This window comes from Nyctibius grandis, chromosome 24, assembly GCF_013368605.1.
Source record: "Nyctibius grandis isolate bNycGra1 chromosome 24, bNycGra1.pri, whole genome shotgun sequence".
NCBI lineage: Eukaryota > Metazoa > Chordata > Aves > Nyctibiiformes > Nyctibiidae > Nyctibius > Nyctibius grandis.
The window spans coordinates 4,050,431-4,072,246 of NC_090681.1; the positions used below are offsets into that span (position 1 = coordinate 4,050,431).

General features: G+C 66.4%; 1 protein-coding gene across 2 annotated transcripts in view; it reads right to left on the minus strand.

Annotated features, from left to right (window-relative positions):
• Positions 1–262: 262 nt before the first annotated feature.
• AHDC1 (AT-hook DNA binding motif containing 1) overlaps positions 263–21,816 on the minus strand; it is a 52,218-nt gene continuing 30,664 nt past the window's right edge. For both annotated transcript variants that reach the window (XM_068417963.1, XM_068417962.1), the window contains 5 exons: positions 8,819–8,981; positions 7,863–7,903; positions 2,392–7,467; positions 1,655–2,276; positions 263–863 (listed from right to left, as the gene is read on the minus strand). In XM_068417963.1, the coding sequence (XP_068274064.1) occupies positions 2,435–7,390 (4,956 nt within the window). In that variant the 5' untranslated portion in view covers positions 7,391–7,467; positions 7,863–7,903; positions 8,819–8,981 and the 3' untranslated portion in view covers positions 263–863; positions 1,655–2,276; positions 2,392–2,434. The remainder of the gene's footprint in view (positions 864–1,654; positions 2,277–2,391; positions 7,468–7,862; positions 7,904–8,818; positions 8,982–21,816) is intronic.

Below are 21,816 nucleotides of genomic sequence, written 5' to 3' on the forward strand. Positions count from 1 at the left end.
CACCACGAGTGTATATAATTAATTTCTCTTTTTTTAATTTTTTTTTTTAAACTCCTTTTTTTTTTTAATACAAATTCGGATCTTTGGGTGTGTACTGCCAAAAAAAAAAAACCAAAAAAAAATCAAATCCCCGCCTCGTTCTTCTGCATCATAATAAAAATAAAACTCAAAATCGTCGTCGTCGTCGTTAAAAAAAGGCAACGGAAACCCAAGGAACCCATGCGGAAGTTGCACACCACAAAACCACAGCAGATGTACAGAATGCAATATACAAGACACGATTTATAATAAAACATTATATACAATAAATAGGTTATTGTTACTTTTTTTTTTCCTTTTCTATTTTTTTTTTGTTTTTTTTTTTTGTCGGTCGATCTGTAAATAAATTTTTCTCAGTGCATACGGGTGGGTTTTTGCTCTTCTCTCCTGCATATTCACCTCTCGGGCGCTTTAGGTCTCTGTTCTCCATCACTTTTTGATTCTCCCTCCGGTGCGTGGCTCTTTCTTAATTATTTTTTTTGTGAATTTTCCTCTTTTTTAAATTTTTTTTTTTTTCCTTAAACCTTTTTTTTTTTTTTTTTTAACTTCTTTTCTTCAAAAGTATTTACAATTGCTGGTTTTGTGCAGAAAATGAAAATTAATCAAATAAAAAATAAAAATTCAAAGAGTCCCTCTGCTTCTGGCTGGGAGGAGGAAAGAGAACGCGGCGCCGGCGCCACGGCCGAGGCGAGGGCCGGCGAGCGAAGCGGGGGGCGACGGGGCCGGGGCACCCCACCGACGGCAGCCCCCTCCTCTCCTCTCTGCTCCGGTGGCCGGGACGGGTGGGGGGCGCAGGGCCGAGGGTGCTGGGGGTGACGGGCAGGCTGGGGGGGGAGAGGCGAGAGAGGGGTGAGGGTCCCACCAGCGCGGCACCTCGTCCTGGTTGGGGGTGTCGGGCGGGAGGTTGGGTCCTGCCCACCCCCCATCCAGCACCCACATCCCCAGGGGGCTGGGGTCCTGCCCACCCCCCATCTGGCACCCACACACCCAGGGGTCTGGGGTCCTGCCCACCCAGGGGTCTGGCACCCATATACCCAGGGGTTTGGGGTCCTGCCCACCCTCCATCTGGCACCCACATCCCCAGGGGTCTGGGGTCCTGCCCACCCCTCATCTGGCACCCACATCCCCAGGGGTCTGGCACCCATATACCCAGGGGTCTGGGGTCCTGCCCACCCTCCATCTGGCACCCACATAACCAGGGGTCTGGGGTCCTGCCCACCCCCAGTCTGGTACCCACACATCCAGTGCTCTGGGGCACCCCACACCCCCCCAGGTCTTGCCCACCCCAGGCTCTTGCACCCCACCACCTCGGGGTCCAGCCCCCCACCACCCCGGGCTCTGGCACCCCACACCCCAGGCTCCAGCCCCCCGCAGCCGCTGGGGCACAGGGGGGTCCCCGGTTTGATGCTTGGCCATGGGGCAACACCCAGGGCAAGTGCCTGCAGCCCAGAAGGGGTCGAGGGCACCCAGTGGGTGAGCCTCACTGGGTGCATTTGGGTTACAAACCCCCCCCAGGAAGCACAGAGCACCCAGCACCCCCCTGCTGCCCCCCAGGGTCCCATCCTGCACCACCCTCCCAGGGGACAGGCAGCGAGAGGGCTTGGGTGGCACTTACCGGGTGACGGTGGCATCTCCAAGCCCCGCCGGCGAAGCTGCCAGAGCGTGGTGGGGGTCAGCCCTCCCGAGCACCCATCGCCATCCAGCCGGCAAGAAAAACGCCCCCGGCGAGCGACCGGGTGGGGAGGGCACAGAAAAAACAAACCCACCCCCCAGCAGACCCCCCAGGGGCAGCCGAGGGGGCTGCCCTCGCCCCCCGGCTGGGCTGCGGTGAGGGGCACCCAGCCGCCCCCCACGGCTGCCGCCTGCCCCCCCTGCCTGCGCCCCTGCCCTGGGCTCGGGGGGGGGCCGGGGCTGTCCGTCTGTCCATCCGTCCGTCCGATTGTCCTGCTGCGGGGCGAGGGGGGGGCGGCAGTCCGGAAAGCAGAGCCAGGCAGGCGGAGCGGGGTTGAGAGCGGAGGGGGAAAAAAACGGGGGTTTTCTCTCTTCGTCCGTTATTATTTTCTTTTTCCTTTCGTTTCGCTTATTTTTTAACTTTTTTTTCCTTTTTTTTCTCCTTTTTTTTCCTTTTTTTTCTTTTTTCTTTTTTTTTTTTTTAGAAAACAAACAAACGGTTCCAATCCCAGTTAAATACAGAACTTGAAAAGTGTTCCAGAAAAAAAGTGCTGGCTAAATTACCTCTGCAAGAGAAACACAACACGGAGAGGGGGGGACACGATGAGAAGGGCCCGGGGGTGCCCCGTCCCCCTCCCCTGCCACCCCCGTCCCCTCGCCCCGAGGGGTTCCCCCACCTACCCTGTAACAAAACCTCGTTGTCCGGTTGGCACGTCAGCAGACACTACAATGAGGTGACTGTAAAAGTGTCCTCGGGGTGTTGTTGCTCTATCATGGGTCCCAAAAACCCGCTCTTCTGGGTGGGGGCCATGACGGGGTGCCCTTGGGGTGCAAAACTGGGGTACCTGTAGTTGTCCTGCAGCTGCAGCATTGAGTCTCTCGGTACGGGGGAGATGTTCAAGTCATTGATCAAGGGACAAGCGTAGGGTCCTCGGTGATGAGCCCGGGACATCTCCAAGGGTTCCTTCTCACCCTTGGAGGGGTGGGTGCCGCTCGGGCTGCTCAAGTGGGGGTTGAGACACTGGGGGTCCGTCCTACCCATGAAGTCTACGAGCATCCCGGCCCCCGCTTTGCCGTCGTACGAAGGGCTACGGGTGCTGGCGTTGGGGGAATACCAGTAAGGGGGGTTTTTGCAACTGGGGGAGTCGTAGTGCGGTTGAGGCATGGGGAGATCGCGGCAAGCGAGGTGGGGGGCGTGCGGCAGGGCCCCCCCCTGCATGCTGTGTTTGAGCGAGTCGCAGGCGGGCAGCTTACGGATGTCGCCCGCCCGTAGGTCCTCCTTGAAGGCCAAGGTCGGGGAGCAGTTGGGCGAGAAGGCTTTCTGCAAGCCGGCCTCGAAGACAGTCTGCTGGCCGGCGGCTGCCAGCTGGTGCGGGAGGGCAGGGAAGTGTTTGCTCTCCAAATCCGCCTGCCCCAAACCGGGGGAGTCGCTCTGAAAACCTTGGACGAAGGTCCCGTCCGAGGGGGTGGAAGGGTTCATGGAGTAGGGGCCGGCGTAGTCGCAGGGATCCCGCTCGCCCACCCCGAAGCCCCGGGATTGGGAGGGCAGGGGGGACATGCTGCTGTCCCCGCTGTAGTAGTCCAAGCCCAGGTCCGTGCTCTCCTGGAAGAGGGGGTTGACCGCCTGCGACTTGGTGGGGAACTTGGCCTTGCCCGTCCCCCTCTCCTTCTTGGAGGCACAAGCCCCCCGGGAACCCCGGGGCTGCCGGGGTCCTGTGCTCCTCTTGGAGGGGTACACAGAGGAGGAGGAGGAAGAGGAGGAGAAGTTCAGGTGGGAGGTGTCAAACATGTCCACCTTCTTCCGTCGGCCTCGACCGGGCTTGGAGTTGCTCTGGAAGAGGACGCTCTGGTTCCAGTTGTAGCCCGGGGCGGAGGACGCCTCGTTCCAGTCCATCATCAGCTTCTCCAGGCTGGAGAGGCTGGACTGGCCCTCGCTGGAGGAGGCTTCGCTGTTGGCGCGCCGGTAGCCGGCCGGCTGGTTGAACTGGGTGCTGTCGGAGGAGGATTCGGAGAAGGTCTCCGAGACCGTCTGCTGCTTGGCTTTCTGCGGGGTGTAGTTGGAGATGTCCAGGATGACGTTGGGCTCGTTGAGGTGGCACTCGAAGCCCGGGTTGTAGAGCTGGCTGAAGGCCTCCGAGCTCCAGTCCAGCCCGCCGTAGCCTTGCCGGAAAGCCCACGGCGCGGCGCTGGGGAACTGCCGGCAATTTTCGGGCGAGGGTTGGAAGGAGGCCGAGCCCTTGGGCACCATGTAGCCGCCGGGCGAGACGGTGCTGGCCCGGCTGTCGCAGCGCAAGGGGGTGTGTGCCGCGCTGGAGAACTGCCCCCCTTGCTCGGCGCTGTTGAAGAAGGCGGCTTTGCCGAGCGGCAGGCTGGGACCGGCCGTCTGCGGCGCGTAACCGGCGCTGTGGGCGCTGCTGGGGGACGACGGGAGGCTGCTGCCGCTGCCGTAGGCGAAGCTGCAGTCCTTGCTGTTGGGGCAATCCTGTGCCGACGGGTACTGCTTCCCCGGTGGGAAGACGCTGGCGGGTGCCACGCTCTGCCCGGCACCGTAGCTGCCATACGGGGAGTAGCCGGGGGTGCCGCTGGCCGCCGGGTGAGCCGTGGGCGACCGGGAGACAGCCGAGGGTGGTGCCAGCTTGGCGAAAGCCTCGGCCCCCCGGCACTCCGATGACGCTTGGGTCACCCCGTAGCCGGCGGCGGCGCGGCCGGGAGGGAAGGCCGGCCTGCCCTGCATCGCCGCGTGGAAGGCAGCCTCGGCACCGGGGGTTGCGGCCGCCAGCTTGCCACCCCGGGCTGGGTAGGCGGCCAAACCCCGCTGGCCCGGCAAGGTGGCCGGAGGGGCCGTGTAGGCGGCCGCTGACTTGCGGGCCTCGGAGCGGGAGGCCGAGAGGGCGAAGTCCAGCAGGTCAGAGGAGTCGTCCGAGTCCAGCAAGGAGCGGAAGTAGCCGGTGAAGAGGCTGTGCCTCTCCGGGCCGGCCTCCGCCTGCGACGACGGCGCGCTCCCGGCGTAGAAGCCGGCCCGGCCGGAGGAGCCTGACTCCAGCCCGGCGGCATGGAAGGGCCTCGCCTCGGCCCCTTGGTAGCCACCATTGCGGCCAGCTTGGCTACCAGGGTGTCCGTGGTGGGGAGCCCAGGGGCTGCCCTTCTCGCCCCCGGCCCACTCGGCGGGGCCGTCGCCGAAGCTCTGCCCGGGGTTGGGCTCGGGGAAGAGAGCCCCGTTCTTGCGGGCCCGGCGCTTTCGCTTGGGTTTGCCCACGGGGTCGGGCTCCGGCCGGCCCCGCTTGCGCGGGTGCACGGTGTCGGCGTGGAGGGCGGCGGGGCTTTTCTTCTTCTTCCCGATGCCCTCGAAGAAATCGCTGAAGGAACAGCGGGCGGCGCGGGCCGCGTGGCCACCCCCGCGCCCGCCGAAGCCCCCCGCTTTGCCGCCGCGCCGGCGGAAGCCCTGGACGCGGTGTAGGAAGTGGGAGATGCTCTGGGTGTCGGGGGCTTGGTGGATGGACTCGGGCTCGCTGGGGGTCCAGCAGCGGGGCGGCGAGCAGCGCCCTGAGCACTGGCTCTGCCGGTTGAGGAAGGCCAGCTTGGCCAGCACGTCCGAGTAGTCGGCCTTGCTGTCGTTGGTGTCGGCGATGTAGGAAGGCTGGGGTGAAGCCAGCTTCTGCTTCCTCCTCCTCCTCTTCTTCACCTCCGGGGCAGGCTCCTTGGGCTTGGCTTGGCCCAGCAGCAGGTTCTTGGGGGGTCTGCCCCGCTTGCGCTTCAAGATGATGGGCATCTCGCCTGGGGGAAAGACCACCACCACGTTGCGCCCATTGTTCTTCATCTTGAGCAGTGGCGTGGGCTCCATGGAGCTGCTGGCCGCCAGCTCCTTGCCCTCCAGGTTCAGGTTGCTGCTGAGCGATGACACCTTGTAGGTGGTCTTGTTCCTCCTCCCCAGGGACACGGGGATCTTGGCCATCTTCACCACCATCTTCCTCACCCCCCGGCACTTGCTCTTCTTCCCTGTTGCGGGGGCCTTGGGCATCTCGTCGGGGTCCAGGGTGGCTGGGGGTGGCGGTGGGGGGGCCAGCAGCGGGGCGCTGGGCTCCTCGGGCCCGGGGGGCACCTCGGCGGGCAGGGCGAGGGGGGACAAGACGCGGCTCTCGGGGGTGACGTCCACCCGGCGCCCTCGCCCTGCCCTCCTCCTGCGGCACAGCATCTTTGGCTTGTCTGTCCGGCGCAGGGCGTACTTGCGGTGGTCCTCGCCGCACCGCCCGGCCCCCCGGCCCCCACAGGGACCCCGCTTCACCACACCGCCCAGGGGACACCCCCCGAGCCGCGGCTGCAGCCCGTGGGGCCGCAGCGGGTCCCCAGCGCCCGGCTGTGCCTCCAGCAGCTCCGACACAGGGCCCAGGGGCTGCGGCTCCAGCAGCGAGGGCTCGGCGGGCAGCAGCGGGGTCCGGGCATCCAGCAGCGGCGGCTCCAGGGCCCCGGGCAGCGGCTCCAGCGTCTGCAGCCCCAGCGGCTCCGCCAGCGGCTCCAGCGACTGCAGCTCCAGCGACTCGGACAAGGGCTCCAGCGACTGCAGCTCCAGCGACTCGGAGAGCGGCTCCAGCGACTGCAGCCCCAACGGCTCCAGGTTTTGCAGCTCCAGCGATTCAGGCAGCGGTTCCAGGCTCTGTGAATCGAGCAGCTGAGGTTGTGACTCGAGGGACTGGGAATCCAGCAGCCGGGACTGGGAGTCCAACTCTTGGGCTGGCAGCAACTGGGGCTGCGGCTCCATCGCCTGTGACTCCAGCAGCTGCGTCCCCGGGCACGCCAGGGAGGCCAGTTCGTTCAGGATGTCCGCCTCGGCCAGCTCCGAGTAGTCACCGGCATCAGGCTGCGAGCAACCAGCTTCCTCCCCTTTGGAGGTCCCCCCCACACCCCCGCTGTGGCCAGGGGGCTGCGGGGCGCTCCCCCCGCCGCCGTCGGCTTCTCCGTCACGGGCCGGGGGCCGGGGGTGCCGCGGCGGCTCGGTTTTGCAGAGCACCCCTCGTTCCTCGGGGCTGCGGATGCTGTTGGCCAGGGAGGGCGAGGAGAAGAAGCTGTACTGGAGGTCGCGGTCGGCGGGCAGGAGGCGGCTGTCCTCGTGGCCACCGCCACCGCCGCCGCCGCCGCCGCGGAGGCTGCCGCAGTCCAGGTGCACCCCGCTGCTCTTGAGGTCCTCGGAAAGGCGGTTGAGGTCCTTCATGATGTCGATGAGCTGCACCACGGGGTGGAGGTTGATGTGCCCGTTGCCGCACTTGCTCCGGAGCAAGGCGAGGATGCTGTCAACGTTGCAGCGGCCCGAGGCCAGCGTCGCGTTGGGGAAGGTTTGAGGCGCCCGATCGCGGGCGGCTGCCTCCTCCGCGCTACCCCCCAGGATCCGGGGCTCGCCGGCGCAGCCCAGCAAGTCCTCCGCCGCCTTGGTGCCCCCGTGCACGCTCTGGCACCGGTCGGCCGGGTCGCCGTGCAGCAGCGAGCCTGCCTGGTGCTCCCGGCCGAGCGCGGGGCACGAGCCCTCAGGGAAGCTCAGCACGCTGCAGGATAAGGCCTTTTCCGCCGGGCAGGCCGGGGGCCGCTGCGCCGGGTGCCCCGCTGGGTAGAACTTGGGCTCTCGGACGTAGTCGGGCGAGCCACGCACAACGCTGGTCGTTACCACTGGGCCCGGGGGCTTCACGCGCATCCTGACCTCCTCCTCCCCCGCGTGCCGCTTGGCCGAGCAGTTGCTGACATGGGGGTCGGGGAAGGTGGGACCGGGACCTGCGTGGGGCAGAGAGGGGGACAGTGAGGCTCCGAGGGCAACGCTGGCCGAAGGCAGCCAGTGGTGCCTGCTCCATCCCTGCTGCCCGCGTTTGCCATCCCTGTCCCATCACCAGCAAGGACCCGGCTGGCACCGCGGGAACCTGCCCCCACCACCCCGAGGCTCCTCCCTTGCCCATCGCAGTGGTGGGGAAATGGGGTCTGGCCCCCTCCCCTGCTCGGGGGGGCTGGACACCCTTCCCACAGCAGGACCACCCATACGAGCCCCCGGCTCGCTGCGGCGCAGAGCCACCTCCAAAGGGGAAGCGGGGTGGCTGGTGCCCGTGGGGGTCTGGGCTGCCCCGTCCCCCCATGGGGCAGGGCTGGGGGGTGTCACAGGGCTGGGACTTACTTACCCTCGGCTTTGCTGCTGCTCCTGCTATTGCACTTGAGCTCTCTGCAAAGGAAAGGGTGTGGAGGGTTAGCCCTGAGCCGGGGGATGGGGGGACAGGCCATGGGTGCCCACCGCGCCCAGGGCTTCGCAGCACCAGCCCCTTCAAGGACCATACAGGGGGCCCATCCTCCTGGGCACCCCCAGGCGAGGGGGCAGCACCCGCCCATCCCCCTGGCGTCGGGGCTGCGGGTGGGTGGGGATGGGGAAAGGGGGAGGGAGGGGAAGGAGGGGAAGGCTGCCTCCAGTCTGGGGGACAGAGGGGACAGGTCTACCCCACCCCACCAAGAGAGGACAGGTCTACCCCCTCCACCAACCCCTCCCCGGGGCCGGGGCGCTGGGGCGGGGGGGTCCGGGGTGGGTGGGAGGGGGCGAGGCGGGGGCCCTACGGCCGCGCTGCCGCTAGGTGGCCCCGGTGAGCCGCGCGCGCGCCCGCCGCCCCGGCCCGGCCCCCGCCGCCCCCCCCCCCACCCGCCACACCGGGGACGGGGACGGGGCGGGCTCTTTGCCCGCCGAGGTGGCTCAGCGTGTTCCGCCTTCCCCCACCCCCCCGTGGACACCCCCCCCGAGGTGACGCTGCCCGGTGCCAGCAGCCCCCCGGGGTCCCCGGCATCGCGCCTGCCTCAGTTTCCCCTCGCTGGCAATGGAACCCAGGGGTGGGCAGGGGTGCCCAGCACCCAGCACGGAGCCCACGCATCCCCTGCACAGCCCACCCTGCACCCCATGGGGGCTGCAGCACCCCGATTTGCCCCCCCCTCCCCAAGCCAAGGGCTTTGCAAAGCCCCAGGCACCCCCCTCCCCTCCAGGGATGCTTTGCAGCCCCCCACTCCTGCCAAGGCAGGGACGGGCACAGCAAGATTTGCTGCCAACCCCCCCAATTCTCACCCCCAGTGCAGCCCCCACTCCCAGTTCTTGGGGTACCTGGGCCGGGGGTGTTTGCAGTGCAGGTTCACTGGGAAGCTCCTGCCGTCGCCGTCGGTGCCAGGCTGGCGGGGGCCGGAGCCCTGGGCGCGCGGGAACCACTCTGCTGGCGGGCTGGCACCGTTCTCCAGTGCGACGGGCTGGCACGCGACCGAGCTCCCATCTGCTCGAGCAAGCACAGAGACCCCCGCGGGTCAGCCCTACAGCCCCCTCCCCAAGGAGCACCCCCTGGCCCGGGCTGGCGTGGGGGCCCACAGGGCTGGGCACGCTCTGTGCCCCCCCGTTCACACCTCCCCTTGAAGCCACAGCCCACCCAGGGACCCATGGGGACACCCAAGGGACCCACGCTGTCCCCTCCACCCCACAGGATGGAGCCCATCATGGGATGCCCGGGTGTGGGGTGGCATTTTGGGGCAGGACACCCCTTTCCTCCCCGCCGTGGCCGTGCCTTTGTGCCCACCCGAGGCAGGGCATCCCCCCGCGAGGCTGTGGGCACACGTGTGTGCGTGTCCACGCGGACGTGCGTGTTGCACACGCGTGTGCATGTGTGCTCCCTTCTGTGACACCGGCGTGCTGGGGGTCCAGGCACCCAAGGCAGCTGCTTATCCAGCACAGGGGGGCACAGCGGAGACCCCCACCCATCTCAGTCCCCTCGTGCCTGCTTGTCCCCCCCAATCCCCTCCCCAGCCTGAGCCGTGTGTGAATCCCTGCCTGCTGGCTCCCTCCCCCAGCGCACACCCGCAGACACACACACGCAGCCGCTCGGCGTGATCCAGGCTCTTCCCGGTGTCTGGATTAACGTGACAACTTATCAACAAGGCAGGGAAGGAGAATTCAAACCTGTCAGTCCAGCCGCAGCCCTCCCCTCCCCGTCTCCTCCTCGCCAGCTTGCGGGCGCAGCGTTTGGCACCGAGAAGATGCCGGGGCACCTCTCTGGCCACCGCCGCTGCCGTCCGTGTTGCCTGGACGGTGTAAAGTTACACCGAGGGCAATGTGGAAGGGGAAAATATGTGCTAGAAAGACCGGTCTAAGCTGTGCTGAAGCTGCTAATGTGCCCGGAGAGCTGCTGGAGGGGAGGCAGGCAGGAAGGAAGCAAACGGGAGGTTTTCCAGAACAGCCGCTGAGAGCCGGTCGCTGCCGCACACGCTGCGCACGGCTCGGCGGGGAGGACCGGGGCGGTGGGGGTGCAGGATGCGGCCCCCCCATCTCTGTGCCAGCATCCCCCCCCTCCAGTATCCAGAGATGTGGGTAGCCCATGGGCTCACCAATGGGGTGCATGGCACCCACTGGTGTGCACCCACGGGTGCCAGCGGCACCGGGCACGTCCCCCCTGCCCTGCCCTCGGACCTTACCCAACACTGGCCGGCGTCAGGCTCCTGCCCTCGGACCTGCTCCTGGTCCTGGCAGGGTCACGTGGCCTGTGACAAGGCAGGGGACACACGCCATGCCAGCGCTCCTCCCTTACCCCAGCCAAACCGCCACCATCCAGCCGCCCCCCACGGCGGGGACCACCTGCGCGCCCCCCACCCAGCACCCTCCACGGTGTGGGGACGGGCAGCACCCACCATCCCCACACCACCACCCACCATCCCCACACCATCACCCATCATCCCTACACCACCACCCAGCACCCACCACACCATGAGGACGGGCAGCACCCACCATCCCCACACCATCACCCACCATCCCCACACCACCACCCACCATCCCTACACCTCCACCCACCATCCCCACACCACCACCCAGCACCCTCCACACCGCGGGGACGGGCAGTACCCTCCATCCCCACACCACCACCCACCATCCCCACACCATCACCCACCGTCCCCACACCCCCACCCACCACCCCCACCCCACGGGGCGCAGGCCGGGGCGCTGGGGCGGTGGGGCGGGGGCTGCGGGGGGCCGCGGGGTGCTGGCCGTGCCGCCGCGCTCACTTTCACCTCCCCGCTCAGCCCCAGGCAGCCGCCACATGTTTCGCATTAGGCGCTCCGGCCCTCGCCGTTCCTGGCTCCCTCGCCAGGGGTAGGGCCTTTTTCCTTCTTTTTTTTTTCTTTAAATTTTTTTTTTTTAATTTTTTTTTTAATTTTTTCCTCCTCGCTGGTTACAAAACACCAGCCGAGAGACCACACAAGCGAAGAAGGATGGAGAGAACGAAACCGAGAGGGAGCAAGAGATAGCCGGGGCGCCGTGGGCGGGGGGGGAAGGCGACGAGGCTGGGTGCTGCGGCGGGTGCTGGGGTGGGTGGGGGGGGGGGGGAGCGGGTGAGATTGCAGCCACCTCCGCTCCCCACCTCCTGACCCCGCCGCCCTGCAAAGATAACAGCCCCCGAAGACTGCTGACTCGCCTCGCAGAAATCCAATATCCTTCGCCTGGTGAACTAATCGACTACCTGGGCTCGCCACCTCCCCTGCCCCGGCTTAATCCTGCTGCTGCAAAGCTTTAATTAGTTTAACGGTTTCAGGCTTTGACAGAGGTTGGCGGCGAGCGCCGTGGCCCCCCCTCATCACCCACCCTCCAAGACAGGGCTTCCACTTGGGTGGCGTGGGTGCCGCGGGGCAGGAGAGGTGGCACCGGGAAGGCGTGGGGGGCTGCTGTCCCCCCCTAAGGCCCCTGAGGCTGCTGGCGCTTGGCACCAGCCCCCAGCCCTGGATGGAGTGCGGGGGGACATAGAAGGGGTCACTTGGCACCAGCCCCCAGCGCTGGCTGGGGTGGGGGGGACGCAGAAGGGGTCGCTTGGCACCAGCCCCCAGCGCTGGCTGGGGTGGGGGGGGGACGCAGAAGGGGTCGCTTGGCACCGGCGTGGCGGCAGCTCGCGGCGGGGGGATGGCCCCGCAAGACACGGCTGGCCGTGGTTTGGTGCCCGGCTTTTGAGGCCACCCAGACGTCAGGGTGGGGCCGGAGATGCCACCACCGGGAGACAGGCAGGCGGCGGGGACCCAGCCGCCACACAGATGGGGACACGCCGGCCTGCCGCCTCCCGCTCTGCCAGGGACACGGGGGGGTCCTCCCCATCGCCCCGCCACCTCCCAGGGCCCTGGGCACCGCAGGAGGGGTCGGGGTGGCCCTAAATGCCCCCATGGGGGTGTGGCGGGGTCTCTGGATGCCCCCATCACCCGTGTTTGGCGTGCACAGCTGTCACCGCTGTCCCTTGCGTGTGCACGCACACGTCTGGGGCACTGCAGGGATGTCCCCCCCTTGCACACGCACATCTGGGGCACGCAGAGGTGTCCCCCCCTTGCACATGCACATCTGGGGTGTCCCCCCCTTGCACGCTCACATCTGGGGGCACTGCAGGGTGTGTGTGTGTGTCGTGTGTGTGTCCCCCCGCACATCTGGGGCACTGCAGAGGTGTCAGCCCCTTGCACACGCACATGTGGGGACACAACTGGGGTGCAGCATCCTCACACACACACGCCTGGGGCACTGGGGAGGTGCCCTCCTTGTACCCCCCCCTCCTTGTACCCCTCCCCTCCTCGTACACCCCCTTTGCTCACCCACCCGCCCCCCACACTCCACGAGTCCCCCCCGGCGCCCGTCCCGCGCCTGCCCACACCGATGGAAAATCCCCTCCGGTGACAGCTTCCTGGCAGGCGCTGGCCCAGGGTTTCCGTGTTCCCCAGCCAGACCCCCCCCACCCCGGCCACCTCCCTGCGCCCTGCGGGGGGGCAGCAGGCAGGAGGACCCCCCACCTTTGTCCCCACCACCGCGTCCCCCTTGGCATTGCAGCCCCAACCCCAAAGCACACAGATCCTCCTCCCTCCTCTTCCTCCATGCCTATACCCCCCACCCCGGGCATCCCCTGCCACCACCCTGTCCCCTAAACGGGGGCACCCATCAGCACCTGGGTGGGGGGGCTTGGGAGCCTTCCTAGAAACCCTCCCGGGGCACCCACCCGCCTTGGGGACCCACAACGCCGCCGGCGCATGGGTCGGGAGCGGGGCAAGAGCCGGGGGTCCGGAGGGGTGGGCACCCATGGGTGCTGGGGGTGCTGGCAGGCAGCCCTGTCCCCTCCTTCGGTGTCACCCCACTCCCGCCACGGTTCGAACCCAGATGTCACCATGTCCCCACACCGCCCTGGTAATTAGGGGACGGAGCAGACGGCGCCGGGGTTTCATCTTAGGTCGCAGGCTCGGGCGCTGGGTCCCTTCGCAGAGGTTTTTTGGGGTGTCCCACCGAGGAGGGGGCTGGCGAGGGAACGTGTCCCCCCCCCAGCGCGGTGCCAGGACGCGGCGCTGGTGCGGGAGGGGACGGTGCTGCCGGGAAGGGCTTGGTTGGCACGTGGGGCCAACGCACCTGGGAGCCGTGGCCCCGAGGGAGAGCTGGGCTGGTGGCCACCTTCCCATGGCATGCCGGGGTGCCACGTCCCGCCCTGGCACTGGGGAGGGGGCTCTGGGACCCCTGGGCTATAGCAGGGGGTTCCTGCAGGTCCTTGGCGTCCCCCAGCAAGGCGGGGGGGGGGACTCCTCGCCAAAACAGCTCTGAAATCCCGGCTGGCCCTGGAAGGGGGGACCCCGGGGACACCGATGCCCCCCCGCTGCTGGGGACGATGCTGAGTCGGGGACACAGCCCTTCTCTTGGGCCAGGCCCCAACTGTGCTGCTGCCATCGGGGGGTCCTGCAGCGCAGCCCCCAGCCCGGCTGGTGACATCCCGCGGGCCTGGTGGTCCCGGAGCTGGTGGGACCCTCGAGGGGTTCAGCCCTCAGCCCTGTAACGTGTCGCAGTGCCCTTGAGGTGGGCAGGGGTGGGGGTGCCCGGATGGGCCCCTGTTCCCTCTGTGGCAAGAAACCATCTCCCTTACAACAACCATCTCCCTTACAACAACCATCTCCCCTGCAACAACCATCTCCCTTACAACAACCATCTCCCTTACAACAACCACCCCCCTTACAACAACCATCTCCCCTACAACAACCATCTCCCCTACAACAGCCACCTCCCCTACAACAGCCACCTCCCCTACAACAACCATCTCCCCTACAACAGCCACCTCCCCTACAACAGCCACCTCCCCTACAACAACCATCTCCCCTACAACAGCCACCTCCCCTACAACAGCCACCTCCCCTACAACAACCATCTCCCCTACAACAGCCACCTCCCCTACAACAACCATCTCCCCTACAACAGCCACCTCCCCTACAACAACCATCTCCCCTACAACAGCCACCTCCCCTACAACAGCCACCTCCACTACAACAACAATCTCCCCTGCAACAACCACCTCTCCTACAACCACCATCCCCCTACAACCACCTCCCTTACAAACACCTCCCCTACAATGACCATCCCCCCATAACAACCATCTCCCCTCTACAACAACCACCTCCCCTACGACCATCTCCCCTACAATGACCATCTCCCCTACAACAACCACCTCCCTTACAAACATCTCCCCTACAATCACCTCCCCTACAACAACCATCTCCCCTACAAGAGTCTCCCTTACAACAACCACCTCCCTTACAACAACCATCTCCCCTACAACGACCATTTTCCCCTGCAACCATCTCCCCCTACAAGAAACCCCACACACGGCCCCTCTCCCCTGACGCCACAGGCCTGGGTGGCCGCAGCCGCCCAGGGACACGTCTGCAGGGGACACAGCTGTGGGGGACACGCTCCCCTCCGTGCCTAAACCCCCCCAGCCCCAGCGGCATCGTCCAGCACGGCCGAGCCCCCTCTCCCACCCCAACCCCCTTGGCCCCAGAGGGGGTCTAACCCCCCGCTCCTTGGCTGGGGTGGGGGGGGGGGGGACAGGAGGTGGCAGTGGGGGACACTGGGGGAGGTGAAACCGCTCGACAGATGGACCGCAGCGACGGTGGCACCTCGGCCGGCTGGAGCCCAGCGCCGCAGTTCGGAGCGAGCAGGGAAACGGGCTAAATTTAGCCGCTTCCCTCGGTGCCAGCTTTGTTCCCCCGCCCCGCCGAGCCGGCGCGGGAGGCGAGCAGCCGGCCTGGCCCCCTCCCCTGCCCTCTCCCTGCTGGGGGGGGGACGAGGGGGACACCCCAGCACCCAGCCCTCAGGGTGCCGGGGGCTCCTCAGGGTGCCAGGGGCTCCTCGGGGTGCCATTTCTGCACGGCGGTGCCGCAGGGTGGTGAGTGTCCCCCCTCCAGGGACCCCTCCCCACACCCACCCACAAGCATTGGCAGGCCTGAGGCTGCGCAGATGGCCGCAGCCCCCCTCTCCGGGCTCCCTCTTATAGCCACAGCATGAGTCACAGCCCCGCTGCGTCCCTGCCCAGCGCCGGCCACGCCGGGTCACGGAACACCCGCGGCCGCCCCGGCGACCAGAGGGGCTTCGTCCCCTTGCCCGCAGCATGTGGCACCCACAGTGGTGTCACACCCCCCCCGACACCCCGCTGAGGGACCCCTGGGTGGGTCGCGGAGGCGACGCTCGGCTCCCCGCCGTCGCCGCGGTGCTCTGCGGGTTAACGCCGGGCTCCTGCGAGGCCAGTAACATTTGGAAGGCGCCAGATGGACGCGTGCCCGTGCCGAAGGCTCACTCGGCACAGCCACGCTCCCCCCCCTCCCCGGGCGCTGGGGCTGGGGGGCTGCCCAGAGGAGCAAAGGGGCACCCGCCGGGATGCGGGGATGCTGACCGTGCGCCCACAGGGGGGTCCTGGGTCACCCAGCACCCACCCACACCCCCCCCACCCACGCCGGACACCACCGTCGCTCGCACCCCACTGCAGGGAACGGTGGCAATGGGGCCCACGGCACCACCGCTGCACCCCTTGGGTGCCAACGCCGCGCTGGGAGGACATTTTGGGGGGGGTCTGGGCAGGGGGAGGGCAACCAGTTGCCTCCCTTGGCCAATTTTAGAAACTGGCTGGACAAGAAAAGCAGAATGGGCCGGGCAGGATTTACAGCCGGGCTGGTGGCGGCGGGGGGGTGTGTGTGGAGTTGTTTTATTTATTTTTTTTTCTTTTTTTCCCCTTTTTTCTTCTTTTTTCCCCTGTGGGAGGCACACACACGAGCTGAGCGGAAACTCCTGGCTGCGGCTCCTGTTTCCTGGGAGATGCAGGGCCGAGCTGGGGTGTGGGAGCCGCTGGGGACGATGCCAGCGCCGGCGTGGCGGGGCAGGGGCGCGGGGAGGAGGGGGAGGGGGGCAGCCCCACTTTGTGGCACCCCACACTGAGGTGGGTGCGGAGAGGGTGCACCCACCGAGAGGGACGGGTGTGCCCGGGGTGCGGGTGCACAAGGTACACACGTGGGGGGGAGGATTGGGCACCCAGGGGTGCACCCATGGCAGGGAGGATTGTGCACCCATCGGGGGAAGGATTGTGCACATGTAGGTGGTGCACCCATGGAGAGGATTGTGCACCCAGGGGTGTATCCATGGAGAGGATTGTGTACCCAGGGTGCACCCATGGAGAGGATTCTGCACCGAGGGGTGTATCCGTGCCAGGGGGGATTGTGCACCCAGGGGTGCACCCATGGGGAGAGGATTGTGCACATGTGGGTGCACCCATGGAGGGAGGACTGTGCACACATGGGTGCACGCACGCACACAAGCACGGATCCAGGTGCACGCGTGCACCTACATGGGTGCAGGTGCACACACACACACGGGTATGGGAACACGCCTGGGCACCGGCGTGCACATGGATGGGTGCACACGTGGGTGCACACACGGGTACAGAACACACACGTGCACCGGCGTGCACACGTGGGTGCACCCACGCAGACAAGCCCGGGGACAGGTATATGCACACACCTACACGGGTGCGGGTGCACACCTGGGTACAGAGCACGCACACGGATGGGTGCACACAGGTACACACACACGTGCACACACACGCACATGCAGGATCGCACCCACCGCACCGACACGCACCCCCCCAGCCCTGGCAGCGATAGGGGTACACGTGGGGAAACTGAGGCAGGGAGCGGGGCGGGCTGTGCCCGGGGTGCACATGGAAGCAGGGAGCTGCAGCCAACTCTCCCCGAGGTCCCGGCCCCCCGCTCCCCCCCAGCTGCCCTCCCAGCTCCGGTTACACCCGCTGCTGGGCCAGGCTGGGGCACGGCGCGTCCCAGGGGATCAGGGCACCCACCCCGCTGCCACTCAGAGCACACACACCTATAGACACACCGATTTTTTTCCTCCCCCCCCACTCACCAGGGAGCTTTCCATTAAAATTGGAAGAACGCAACTCTCCGGCAGAGCCCCGGCGCGGCTCGTACACAGCCTGTCACTCACACATCACTTTGTAGATGCCCATAAATTGCTTCATTACCTCTTCTAATTGAGGAGAACGCAGCTGCTGGGGGGCGGTGACGGGGAGCCTTCCCTTTGAAGGATGCCTTGCTCGCCAAAGCCGGGTCCGGCAGAGCCGCAGAACCCCACCGATATCCCAATAATAATAATTAGAATAGTAATAATAACGATAATAACGGTATCTGGGTGATATCCCTCGGCAAAGGGCAGCGGGGCTCGCGTGCGCTGGAGCCCGCTTGCGGGAGGGGGATGAGGTGCTTGGCGGTGGGGAAACTGAGGCACGAGGGAGGGGAAAGGGCAGGGATGCAAACCTGTGTCACAGCACAGAATCCCAGAATCAATGAGGTTGGAAGAGCCCTCTGGGATCATCGAGTCCAACCATCGCCCTGACACCACCATGGCAACTAGACCAGGGCACTAAGTGCCATGTCCAGTCTTTTCTTAAACCCCTCCAGAGATGGTGACTCCACCACCTCCCTGGGCAGCCCCTTCCAATGGCTAATGACCCTTGCTGAGAAGAAATGCTTGGAAAGGAGCTTTTGGGTGGAAAGGACCTTTAAGACCATCGAGTCCAACCATGAACCCAACACTGCCAAGGCCACCACTAACCCATGTCCCTCAGCACCACATCTACACAGCTTTTAGATCCCCCCAGAGATGGTGACCCCACCACCTCCCTGGGCAGCCCCTTCCAACGCCCAATAACCCTTTCTGAGAAGAAATGCTTCCTAAACCATTGAGATCCCGGAGGGGACCACGGTGGTGACAAGGTTTAGGGCCAACCCCACGCTCAGCGGGGCAGAGGACGGAGCATCCCCCAGCCCACGGTGGGCATTTGGGGTGGCGAGGGGGACCCAAAACTCCGCGGGGAACATCCCACCCTGGCCAAGGGACTTGCACCCTCCCAGCTTCACCGGCACGACGCCGGGGGTGCCAGTATCCCCACGTGGGTCCCCGCACCCCGGCTTTGTGCGGCGGGCGGCTGCGGCTGGGCGCCGGGCCCCCTCGCAGGATGCTGCAGAAGGATTTACTGTATTGCAGCTCGCGCTGGCTGCAGCCCAGCGCACAATAGATTAGCTGTAGCCCAGGGCAGCACGTTGCGGGGTGCGGGTGGAGTGTGGAGGGGGGGGGAAGGAAGGTGGGATTCGTTCGGATGCAGATGGGTTTGCTGCAGTAGGCTGCAGGATGCGGCCCCTCGCTCCGGACCCCCCCCCCATCAACCTTCAGAGGGGCTCACGCGGCCCCTCCCCGTCCCCGCTGCCAAATTTTATGATGTGGATGTTGGTTATGGCCATGGGTGCCCATGTGGGCGGAGGGGACACCCCGCTTGTCCCCTGTCCCCAGCCCAGGGGGTCTGGAGGGGCTGCGGTCCCCCAATGGCACGTGGGTGCTGCCAGGGGGTGCTGGACCCCCCTCGCTGGGTGCGACGGCACAAAGCTGGTGCAGGGAGGGAGCCAGGGACTGCGAGCAGCGCTAATTGATCGCGATTAATTCAGCTCCTGCCTCCCCGGGTGGCAGGGAGAGATGCTGAGCCACAAACCCAGCCCACAGAGCTCCCCAAACGGGCTCCGCTCTCCCCCGCGCCCACCCAGGCCTGGGGGGACCCACACTGCCTGTCCCCGGGGACGTGGCGGGGGGCTTCGGTGGGTGCCCGGCTCCTGCTGTGGCCCCACAGGTGGTGGGTGCTGGTTTGGGGTATGGTGGGTGCTCAGCGGCTTGGGGATGGGTCCTTGGGGTGGACCCACCTCCCTGAGGTGCTGGTTGTGGGGATGGGGCGGGGGGTCCTGCTGGCACCCCACACCCCTCCGCGATGCAGGGATGGGAGATGATGCTCAGGCGACGGCATGGAGGAGCAGAGGAGGGGTCAGCGATGGCCTCACGGTGACACCGCGGCACCTTTGGCAGCGTCACCAGCCGGTGGGTGCAACCGAGGAGACCCAGGAGTGACGCTGGCACCTCCTGCGGGGACGGGGGGCACAGGCAGGCACCCCACGGGCAGCACCGCGGGCAGGGGGGTCAGGGAGGGGACACCCTGGTGACCGTCTGGATTTCGAGGGGACTTTGGAGCCTGCGGATTCCGGCTCCGTAATCCTACGTGGGATGCAGTTTCCACAGCAACAGCGGGTCAGGGGGCAGCGAGGGGAGCCGGCTGCTCCGCGCCACATCGCGATCGTGCCGCCACCAAAGCCGCCGGGGCGAGGCGAGGGGCTGCTGGCGGGGCCATGGGGCGATGCGGGGGCGGCCGGGCTGGTGCTGCCGGGGAGGCGGCGAGGGCTCAGTGTGGCGTTGTCAGCAAAGATGTCACTAATTGTCTGCAGGAGCAGCAAACTCTCGTTAACCCTTGGGCAGCCGGCGGCGGGCGCACCCAGGGACCCGCTGCCCAGCACCCTGGGGCAGTGCCACCTCTGCCACATGGCCCTGGGCAAGTCACTGCGCTGCTCCGGCACCCACCTTCCCCCCGTGCGGCTACTGGGACCCCAGTGCATCCCAGCTGGTGACCACAGCCAGCGGGGTGACGCCGTGGCAGCCCCTCTCCTTGCCCCACGGGCTCCGGCTTTGCCGCCACTGCCTGTGGTTGTGATAGCCCTTGGCTAAGCGGGAGCGTGGAGGCAAATGCTGGCAGTGCCAGGGCCACCAGGGCATGGCCACCTCCATCCCCGGCCACCTCCATCCCTGGCCGCTTCCATCCCCGGCCACCTCCATCCCCGGCCACCTCCATCCCCGGTCACCTCCATCCCCGGCCACCTCCATCCCCGGTCACCTCCATCCTTGGCCACCTCCATCCTTGGCCACCTCCATCCTTGGTCACCTCCATCCCTGGCCACCTCCATCCCCGGCCGCTTCCATCCCCGGCCACCTCCATCCCCGGCCACCTCCATCCCTGGTCACCTCCATCCCCGGTCACCTCCATCCCTGGCCACCTCCATCCCTGGCCACCTCCATCCCCGGTCACCTCCATCCCCGGTCACCTCCATCCCCAGCCACCTCCACCCCGGTCACCTTCATCCCTGGCCACTGTCCCCACACTGGTGAGCACAGCAGGGTGCAGGCAGAGGCACAGGAGGACACAGCACCCACGCCGTGGTCACCCAGCCTCTCCTCCACACCTCGCCACAGCTCCATCCCCATGGGAAAAGGGCGTGTGGCCCCGCGGTGACGCTCGGGGACGAGGCACGAGCACCCACCCTGCCCTGGGAGGCTTTTGCCATGGCTGGCAGAGGCACAAAGGGCTTCTCCACCTCCCGGCCGGCTCCTCTACCTGGGAGCGCTGCCGGGAAGCGCTGACGTGGGCAGGAGCGGGTGGGGGCGGCGGGGGGAGGCCGGGGCGGCCGGAGCAGGGTCAGCACAAAGCCTCCAGCCAACCCACGGACAGTTCGTTCCCACTCAGCAGCTTTCCCAGCTCCCCTCTGGGGCGGGGGGGCCAGGGCAGGGTCACCCCCCCAGTACCATGGTGAGCAGGAGGTGCCCAGCATGGTTCACGGCACCAGGCACCCATGCGGTGATGGGGATGTGGGCGCTTCGTGTCCCAAGGTGGGGTGACCGGGGGGGGGAGTGGCAGCTGCTCTGTGTGGGGGATCTGAACCCGAACCCCCCAAAATGACACCCCAGAGAGCGCTGGGATGGGGAGGAGGGAGGGGGCGAGGGGAGGAAGGCAGCACGGCTCCCCAGCCCCACGGCCCTGAGCACCACCTGGGTCCCCAGATGCCGCCCCAGTGCTCCATCCCCGGTCACCTCCATCCCTGGTCACCTCCATCCCTGGCCACCTCCATCCCCGGCCACCTCCATCCCCGGTCACCTCCATCCCCAGACACCTCCATCCCTGGTCACCTCCATCCGTGGTCACCTCCATCCCTGGCCACCTCCATCCCCGGTCACCTCCATCCCTGGTCACCTCCATCCCTGGTCACCTCCATCCCCGGCCACCTCCATCCCCGGTCACCTCCATCCCTGGTCACCTCCATCCTTGGTCACCTCCATCCCTGGTCACCTCCATCCGTGGTCACCTCCATCCCCGGTCAACCTCCATCCCTGGTCACCTCCATCCGTGGTCACCTCAATCCCCAGTCACCTCCATCCCTGGTCAGTGCCCCCCCAGTGCCTCCCCAGCCTGCTGAGCCCCGGGGAATGGCTACAAAACCAGTGCTCCCACTACAGACAGCCACAGGGACTGGAAGGACGCGGGTCACAACCCACTGCCCCCCACCCCAGCATCCCAGCACCGCAGCAACACCGTGGGGACACCGAACTGCCACCCCGCAGGGTGACAGCACCGGGGACCCCAGGGGCACCCATTGGTGAGTGTCCCTTTGCCGAACACCTGTCCCCGCACGCCGTCGGTGCTGGGTGAGCACCAGCAACACCACCCTGCCCAGTATGGCTTACTGGTCATACTGGGGCATCCTGCAGCTGGCACCGGCCCTAAGCAGCTCCTCCAGTTGTAGCACTGCCTGGGGACCTCCTGTGCCCCGGCGTCCCACCGCGCGCCCGCCAGCTGGGGGGGGGAAACTCACCCCTGATGCAAATTTACCCCAGATGCAAACCCACCCCTGGGTGCAAACCCACCCCTGGCTGCAAATTTACCCCTGGGTGCAAATTTACTCCAGGTACAAACCCACCCCTAGTTGAAAACCCATCCCTGGGTGCAAATTTACTCCTGGGCGCAAATTTACTCCTGGGTGCAAATTTACCCCTGGTTGCAAACCCACCCCTGGGTGCCAACCCGGTCGCAGGGCACTGCACCCCACTACACCGTCTCTCCACCAAGCCCCAGCCCCCCT